The following is a 9,729-nucleotide window of genomic DNA, read 5'->3' as shown; positions in this document are numbered from 1 at the left end:
TCACTACGGAAGTAGGATTGCCCAACCTTCCTTCCGAGGAGTGGCTGGTGGGTTTGAACCGCCAGCCTTCTGGTGAGCAGTCAAGTAAGTGCCTTAGGCACTATGCTACCAGAGCTCCTTTTTAAAATCTAGTACTTAATAATTATTTTCAAAGAGAGGGTTGGTCCAAATAACCTAGCCTGCTATATTCTAGAAAACAGATTCATTTTTTAAAAAGTTTTAAATATAAAACCAATATAACACTGAAAAGAAAATTACCCATAATTCAACTTGTCATAGTTTTTAATCTTTGTACATATTTCTTTCTAGTCTTGGACTATATGCATACCTGCATACATATGCACACAGGTTATATCAATCTGTCATTTTCATAGCAAATGATATGTATGTTTATTATCTGGGGTGATAATAAACAAAGGCTATTAGCCAAGGAGAAAAACAAAACAAAATCCTTGGGAAAGAACACCCTGAAATTACAAAGGTCCTTTTTGGGTGGCGGGGGGCTGGTTGGGTAGGGGGCGATAAACTTACCGAGAGGCGAGATCCAGCTCTAGCTCTGGCAATACTCTCCTTCTCCTTTTCAGACACCCTCCTCTGCACAGCCTGGAAACTGTTCAAGGCCGCAGAGAAGTCATTCATCAGACGTTCCTTCTGAAGTTTCTGCTGGCGCTAAGGATATTAAACAAGACTTGACAGTTCATATTAACCCAGAATCATTGTGTTTTAATTCCCATTAAATACAAAATTTTGCTCCCTCAGGAGTTACAACTAGAAAAATCACTATGAAATATGTCTTCCTTAAATCAATAGATTTGCTCTTTGCTAGCTCAAATCCCCAGTTGATACTATAGGCAAGCCAGCATTTTCTTCCTTTCATTCTGACAAACCTGGAAACTGGCATTATTTATCTTGTAAGGTAATCAAAGTGGAAACTGTAATTCAGAAATTGGTTACCTGGAGACTCTAAAAGCAAAATTAGTACTTTTAGACTCAGGTTGCACCCAAACATCTCGATTGGTTTTTGCAAAAATGTATTTGAGTTCACAGCTTCCTTGAAAACCATAGAATCATGTTCTTTTTCAGTGTGGTGAGGTTTAAAATCTTTGAGAACCTAAAATCTACACTATATATACGGGCTACTTTGCATATTTGTAGGCTACCTTTACTACACTTGCTGTTTTTAAGCCTCAAAAAACACAAATTCAGAGTATTTGCTGTGTGCTGAAAACAAAGAAGTAAAAACTCATCCCTGACCTAGAACAGCTTACTCCCTATGTGTAAAGAATATGGACATACAAGTAATATAAGCATTATAAATACTTGCTTTATCCAATTAGTACTATAGAAGTTCAGAGGTAGGAATAATCAAGAAGGACTCAAGTCATCAAGAAAGGTGTCTATAGGAGGTAGAAATGGTAGGAAGAATAAGGCATTAATAAGCGAAGAGAAGGGGTAAGGAAAATCCAAGCAAGAGAAGAGTGTGGTAGAAATCTGAAAGGTAGCTTTGTTGTTGTTGTTGTTATGTGCCGTCGAGTCGGCCCCGACTCATAGCGACCCCTCCTTGGGTTTCCGAGGCAGTATCACTACGGAAGTAGGATTGCCCAACCTTCCTTCCGAGGAGTGGCTGGTGGGTTTGAACCGCCAGCCGTCTGGTTAGCAGGCAAGTGTCTTAGCCACTATGCTACCAGAGCTCCCGAAAGGTAGCTAGAAGGAGACAATTTGACTGGATCCAAAAGGTTTATTCATGAGAGTAAACTGGAAATTTTTTAAGTAAAATGAGAAAGTAAAAGATAAAATTGGAAAGGCATAGAAGGAGCTAACCATATCAGGTTTTAAATGCCAACTTAATCAATTTAAGGTCCAACCTCTAAAGAATAAAGAGCAGGGAACGTGATGGGTACAAGACAGCAATTTAGAAAGATTAATCTGTGACACTGTACAAGACAGAATGGAAAAAAGAAGTAAGTCAAAAAGATTACTACAGTCGTCTAGGTTTCAGGTTAGGAGGACATGGTACTGGTAATGGGAACACAAGAAAATGAATTTAAGAAATATTATGACTTAGTGACTAGCTGTGGAGGAAGAGGGAAAAAGTCAAGAATGACTCAATTTTCAAGCCTGGGGGAATGAAAGTAATCATAAAAACAAATTTAGATAAGGAGTCATTTTTAATCTTCCTGGGATTTTCACGTGTTGCATAAACAACATTATGACAATAATGGGGGGAGGGGAGATAACATTTCCCAATTTCACCATGAAAAAAAAAATGTTTATAAGTATACTGCAAACATTTTCCATGTTACCATACCTTCAAAATCATGATCTTTAAATATCTACCAAGATATTCCAGTAAATTTTACTTGAATAATTTCAGTTTTTAACTATTATAAATAAAGCTACAGTGACCCTCATTGTAAGAGTGAACACTTACATAGTGCTTATAATGTACCAGTACTGTTATACTCACTTCATATAATAACTCATTTCATCCACACAACAACCTATTAGGCAAGTACTGTGATAGTCCCTATTCTACAGATAATAAAACAGGGCATATAGAGGATAAGTCATTTTCCCTGCGTCACAGAGTTAAGTGGCAGAAGTAGAATTTAAACTCAGGAAATTAGGCTCTAGAATACATATAATTGTTGTTGGGTTTGTTTTTCTCTTCAGAATTTTTTTTTCATTAAGATAAAGTTGTGTAAGTGGGAATATTAGGTCAAAAGGCACAAACTTTTTTATGACAAATATAGTCAATTGGCTTAGCTACAGGGTTTGGGTGAAACATGAGGAACTCAGTATAAAACAGCACATTAAATTTTAGATGAAGGCAATATATTCAGAGGAGATGTCAGGAAATGAACTGACAGCACAAGCCAAGTCCTTAAGGACTCAAAGGTTAGGGTTGGAAAAGATCTGGGAGTTATGCTGATCAAGTGACAGGGAAGGTAAGTAGGTAAGACTTCTGAGGAAAAAACTACAAAATGAGAAAATTAGAGGACAAATGGCAGAACTTTGGGGCATGCCCATTTCTAGGGACATATGCAGTGCACTGAATTACTTAATATGGCCTTTCTAGCCACAGTCTCTGTAACTCCCACCAAATAACTGGTTAAGACTGTGCAAATGTGAGATGCTTGTGGCCCACCAAGGGGACTGGACAGCTTGCTAATAATGTAAATAAGGTGCATGGCGCCCTTGTGGAGGTGGAAACATGCAAATTAAAAAAAAATGTAAATAAAGGAACCATCCCAGAGGTAGAAAGGGGCAATCTCATTACCACCAAGAAAGAAGGGCTAGGAGTGGAGTGTGTCCTTTGGACCTGAGATCCCTGCACTGAACTTCCCAGAGACGGAGAGCTGTAACATTTTGTTCAAATGGCAAAAGACACTGAGAAGCAAAGGCAGAGAAATCATGGCAGCAGAATGAGGAGACCCTGCAGGAGACATGGTAAGAAACAGCACGGTGAGCTTCTGGACCCATAAAGCGAGAAAGCTGAGTGCCTTCAGGTAGGAGGCTTGCTGGTGCAGTGGGGTGCCTCTAGGCATTTATCAGCAGAGCTAAAAGAGCTTTATAATACTTGCCCAAGCAGAGCAGAGGCTAAGATGTCAGGGAGCTGAGGGCCAGAGAGAGGCAAGATTGTAGGCACTGTTGAAAAGAGCATATCCTGATTGAAGAATTGTATTCTATGTTGTTTCTGATCCTGAATTGTGATCTATTACTTCCCTAATAAACCCCATACTCATGAGTATTGTCTTTGAGTTCTGGGTGGACATTCCAACAAATTACTGAACCCAGCAGAGAAGTAAAGAGTGGCATGGGAGGGACAGTTGGTGCCAAACTCAAACTAAACCAAACTCACTGCCATCGAGTTGATTCTGACAAACAATGTCCTACACTGGGTTTTCGAGGCAGTAAATCCTTATGGAAGTAGATTGCCCTATCTTCCTTCTATGGAGCGGCTGGTGGGTTTGAACCACCAACCTTCCGGTTAACAGTCAAATGCCTTAGGCACTATGCCACCAGAGCTCCCAAATAAGTAAAAAGGTTGGCAGGTAGAGGCATGTCTGACCTCTGCCTCATAGGAGTCAGTCTTGGGCTGTTGATGCTAATAATGATCTTCCTCCTCCCTTGTGAAGTTAGGAGGTCAAACACCTTTCCCATGTCATTTTTACAATACAGAGCCAGGAAAGGAGGCTGAGACTTAATCTGAAGTCAGAAACAAATAGGCCAGTAGGAGAACACCAAAGCTGGGGGACAGAATGAAAGGGAATTATGGAAAGAGGAAGGAAGTTTCTAAGGACACAGGATAGGCAAGAGGATCAAATGAAACAGAGAAGAGAAGTGAACATCAACTCAAAAACGGCCACTGGATTTGGCTACTAGAAGATCACTGATGATAAACACATAAGCGTGTACTAAACATGGAATATACTGAAAGTAGAATGTATGATTTGAGGTATAGGACAGTAGGGAAAATATAGGTGATGAGGCAAAGATTCTTTAGAAAGAATGGAAAGGGAAAAGAGTATTCACAGTAGGAGGAAAAAAAATCAGAGAGAGACTACTTTTGCAGATCCATTTCGTGTTCTTAATGATCCAAGCTAATGGAAGAGAACAATCGCATGCATAATCCAAAAATAACTTCTATTTGGTTTTGGAATACATTAGATGCATACTTTTTTGTATCAGATTTAACTTTCTATTTATATTTTGCTTAGACTACTATTTAACTCTTAAGTACTTTCAATACTCTGCAGACCTTTAGACTCCTTTTTTTGTTACTATTAAAACTCTCTACAAGTGTGTATTCCCTAAATGCAGTTGAGGAGAGGGAAAGGGCAATTTGGGAGCAATATGATATGGATGGCAAGAGGGAACTGGTCTGTAATTGAAATATCAGTCTGAGTAACAACTCAACCAAACAGCCCACAAGGGGATGACAAGGGTGATGACATTAAGATTACTTTTTATCATAACAGCTTGTAGCAGGATGACAAAGCATTAGTTCTATTCATCCTTCTCAGAATTCAGCAGCTCTTTTTTCCTCCCTTTTGTGCAAAACTCCAAAGACTGAACATAGGCTTCTTCCAGCAGCTTGCCAGGTAAGCTAGTGAGTTTCAAGAGTTTTGACAGAGACCCACACTGAGAATTTGACATCACGACCTAGGACCATTTATGTACATATTTATGAAACAAAAGTTTCATGGAACAGTATTTTCCCCTTATTATATGCTACACACTCTGATATTTCTACTCTCTTTCATTTTTTAAAATGCTGATCACAAAAACTAAAATGATTTCTTGTTCCAACTGGTCATAACCTACAATGTGAGTAACAACTTAGGAGAGGGACATTATGGGCTTCATCTTCAGAGCCATCAGAGAAACAGAACATTGTCATAAAAAAAGAAAAGAAAAATGCCTGGTAATAAAAAGCATTGTAAGTTAAGTGCCCCATGAATGGTATAGAAGCTAAAAGTAAAATGTAATCATAACAGGCTAAGATAGATGGGAAGGTTTTGTCCCTGGAAGAGAGCAGATCTGAGGTAGGATATAAACAATAAGTAAATGAGTCAAGCCACAATGAAGGAGAGGGCGAGTCTGGCTTCAGGAACAGGGTAAAGAAAAGGCATGGCATATTAAGGTAACAATGAATTCCAGTAGAAATTTTGTTTTAAAAGGATTTAAACGCCCACTGAATAAAATGGTTTGTAAAGAGAAATCTCTTTCCCTTCACATTTCTTCAGTCTGAGACCTAGAAATGACTCCTGAAGGAACATGACTGTACGAAAGAAAGTCAGTTGATTGAAATTTGTAGATACTGGACCAAGCCTACAAACATAAAGCTGCTAGCCAATCGCAAAGAGATGGAAACAGTGAAATTCTTCTCCAGTTAAACCTATTTATTAATATATTAATAATATGATATTAATAACAGCAACAGCTACCATACATTGAGTAGCTACTAAATGCCAGGCACTTTGCTATTCCACATACTGTTTCCATTAGAACAAAGTCCCTTCTTATTCAAAAACAAACCACAGAAAATACCAACCTGTTCTGAAGTAGATAAAGGAAGGGGCAAGGACCCTAATTCCTTCAGCAATTCATTTGTTTCCTTGGCAAGCTGATTGGTTGAGTGTTGTAATTGTTGCCTAAGAAAGAAAAAACGTTTCAGGATATTTTTACTTCTTGATGCTATTATGGCCAGCATCATTTTAGTCTCAGAGTGTCTCACAAAGCAGGAGATGAAGGGGTACTTGAAGAAAATGGGCTCCTTGATGCCCAGGTTCACAACAAAACTCCAGAAATACTGCCCAGTCAAACCCATTTCAAGACATCTTCACATTACAGAGCAGAAGCAACCTGCCTCAACGAAATATGCTGAAGGAAGCACCAATCAGGAATATTAACTCTTTGGGGAAAAAGAAAAGCATATCAGAAGTGCTGGCAGAAATATAAGAGTAATTGCCACCCACACCTAAACCTAATAGTTATAACACAAAACTCTCACAGTCAATCACCCAGGAGTTTTGCATGGTTAATATCTGTCACAGTCCACAGACTAGAGACAGAATCCAGGCACAGGTGACTGGATGATATGTACATTAAAAGTATAGCTTCCCACCCCAAGGAATGACCTCCAAAGATCTACTCTTATGTTCTTGCTTAAAGCTTGTTCATTTTCAACATTATCCTTGGCTCTCTACCTGCCCTTTGTGTTTGACTTTCTGGCTTGTCCCTCCAAAACAAAAAAGCTGTATGCTGTTTAAAAATATACAAGTAGGAAAGCCAACATACCAAAAGCAAGTGACCAGCACAATAACACTAAGGAAAATGAAAATATAGAGAGGTGCACAAGAGGTACAGACAACAAGAAAAGCACTATTACATCAACAATACAGCATTATCAGTAATAACAAACAATCTATGGATAGATACAAAGGAAGACAAAAAAATATACAAGTAGGGAAGGAAGAACATTAAAAAGGTAAGAATATGTAATGTATTAAGTGGAATTAGAAAGTAGCAGGAATATAAAAAGAGGTCCTTTCATTCAGTTTCCTCCCTTTTTTGGCCATTTCTACAAAGGTTTTAAGGGAAGACAGAAACCACACCACAAATGATTAATGTTTCTTTTACGGCAAAGGAGCTTCCAGGAAGAAACCTAGGGATGTCATTTTGATAGAGAGTTAACTAGAAGTTGAACATCCCAGACAGTACTAAAAGTCTCCATTTATCATATTTAACATTTCCCTGGAAAAAGTTCAAAGTAGTAACAGTCCTTCTCTCACTTTACAATGTGTGAGACAGAAAACAAAATTGTTCAATGTTTCTTAGAGATGAAGAACAGAAGTTTTCAAAGCAGAAATGGAGTAAAAAAGATATAATAAGAAGAATCAGGAATCTACCACTGTTTATTATTCCTTCCCTCGGGTTCCCCTTGGGTCATTCTGAGTAAATTTTTCTAGTATTACATATTTCTAGCTAGACTAGATCAGCTCTACAGACCATCAGGAGTCCTATGCCAAGAAGGAGGCTCATTTAAGAAAAGTCATGGGCAAAACATGGTTTAAGAGTAGCAGGGGGTACTAGCATTGATCTACAGGTAGACAGGTGGGTGGACAGGCTGAATGATCAGGTATGTCTAGGTAGGGGGTACTGTGCCCATGACCATGTATAGTGTTAATAGACAATATTTCTACATGTGTATTTGTATCTGCTATAATGTCCAGGTGTATAGTAGAGCTGACAAGGGACAAGGTTATGGTAGCTTCTTGTCTACAGCCAGCTACCCAGAGGGAGCAAGCAGTTGGGCCTGTGGGCTTGGGACCACGGTCGCAGGGGACATTAAGCTCAATTGGCATAACATACTATACTACACAAAAACATTGTTCTACATCCTACATTGGTGAGTAGCGACTGGGATCTTAAAAGCTTGCAAGCAGCCATCTAGATCCAACAATGGGTCTCTCCTCGTCCAGAGCAAAGAAGAATGAACAAAACCAAAGACACATGGAGACAATTAGTCCAAGGGACTGGTAGACCATGCAATCCCTAGCCTATATGACCATGAGACCAGAAGAACTAGATGGCGCCTGGCTACCTCTCTCAACCACTTGGAGGGGAACCAGTGCAGGGAATCCTGGACAGAGTGGCAGAACAATGTGGAACAAAACACACAATCATAAATTTAAAAAAAAAAAAAGAGCAGGTTTGCTGGTCTGATAGAGCCTGGTGAAACCCCTGAGACTATGGCCCCTAGCCACTCTTCAGGTCTGGTATTGAACTAACTTCTGTGGCTTCCAGCCAAATAATAAATAAGCATATGGGGTGACCATTTACATCAGGTAGATATACTCCTTGGAGCAATCAATCATGGCAGAACAGAAGGGCAGTGTTTGCACTGGGAGACAGTTCAGGGGGCACAGGGAAGAGGTTACTATGGGGAGGAAGTAGGAAGAGAGCTGTTACATTGAGGTGAATTACAGTGAATGTCCTGAGACAAAACGTGTATGAACTGCTGTATGGAAAATGAATCAATTCTGTAAAGTTTCACCCAAATCACAGTTAAAGGGGGGGGGGGGGAGTAGCAGTGGTTCCTTTCTCAAGTTCCCTTTCTGCTAAAATGCCTGAGAAGAAAGAACCAGAGTGTAAAGACTTTTGAGAAGCAGCAGACATCACAACCCACTAATATATTTTGTTGCCCCCTCTTCTAGTTCCAGCTATTACCTCATACCCCACTGCCTCTCATCTGACTTCATGGAGACCTGAAACCTAAGAGGCCATACAGTAAGAAATGGCATTAAATGTGTCCTCAAAGGGCCCTCACAAAACCCAGCCCTGTTAGGAAGCTACTCACAGATTTTCCTGTAGCTTGCTTGAGTCTTGTTTAGTTCCTAGTTGGCTCATCAAATTCTTTATCTGAGCAGCTGGGGAGAGAGGGAAACAAAGATTTCTTTTAAAGGAAAGTACATTCATCATGAGCACCCTTCTTCCCAGATCACTGGTCTCTCTCTACATCCTAAGTAAGTACATGAAACTAATAGTAAGCTTGCTATGAGTAAAACGTTGGCAAATACATTTTTCCTAAAACAAATCACAAGTATCACCTTTCTCCTACAGAGTAACCAGGTGTGTAACTAAAGGTTGGTGGGTTTTTTTGTGTGTGTTTCTTTCTTAAAGAAACTCATAGATCTCTCACAACAGGGTAAAAATTACATCAACTTTGAAAGGACTTTGATACCAAATACCAATTAGCAACAATACAAAATTTAAATCTACTAATACACAAAAATGATTCCATAGCAGGTATTTTAGAAAAATTATTGTATTTATTATTAATAATAAATTACTATTTATCGAGCACATCTATGTGTTTAGGCACTATACTAGGAGTTTCGTATACATTATCTTATTAATTTTCACAGCAAAGTTGGAAGTAGATATATCTTCATTTTGCAAATGAGGAAACATACTTGGAGAGATTAAGTATCTTATATAAACCAAAAACAAACAAACAAAAAAAACTCACTGCCATTGAGTCCGATCCGTCTGATCCGTTGGATCCGACTCATAGTGACTCCTCCTCAGGTTTCCAAGGCCCTATCACTATGGAGCTCTGGTAGCGTAGTGCCTAAGGCACTTGACTACTAAACAGAAGGCTGGCGGTTCAAACCCACCAGCCACTCCTCGGAAGGAAGGTTGGGCAATCTACTTCCATAG

General features: G+C 39.2%; 1 protein-coding gene across 1 annotated transcript in view; it reads right to left on the bottom strand.

The window, feature by feature from the left end:
* The window catches only part of STX12 (syntaxin 12), a 75,608-nt gene that overhangs the window by 26,656 nt on the left and 39,223 nt on the right, over positions 1 to 9,729 (bottom strand). The window contains exons 2-4 of the mRNA XM_007935806.2: positions 8,867 to 8,936; positions 6,059 to 6,158; positions 532 to 669 (exon numbers count right to left, since the gene is read on the bottom strand). Coding sequence (XP_007933997.1) covers positions 532 to 669; positions 6,059 to 6,158; positions 8,867 to 8,936 — 308 coding nt within the window. The remainder of the gene's footprint in view (positions 1 to 531; positions 670 to 6,058; positions 6,159 to 8,866; positions 8,937 to 9,729) is intronic.

The sequence above is a fragment of the Orycteropus afer genome, unplaced genomic scaffold, assembly GCF_000298275.1.
Source record: "Orycteropus afer afer isolate SDZICR_OR568_19922 unplaced genomic scaffold, OryAfe1.0 scaffold00031, whole genome shotgun sequence".
NCBI lineage: Eukaryota > Metazoa > Chordata > Mammalia > Tubulidentata > Orycteropodidae > Orycteropus > Orycteropus afer.
Note: the sequence above shows the minus strand (reverse complement) of the source record. Positions and strands in the feature narration are given on the sequence as shown.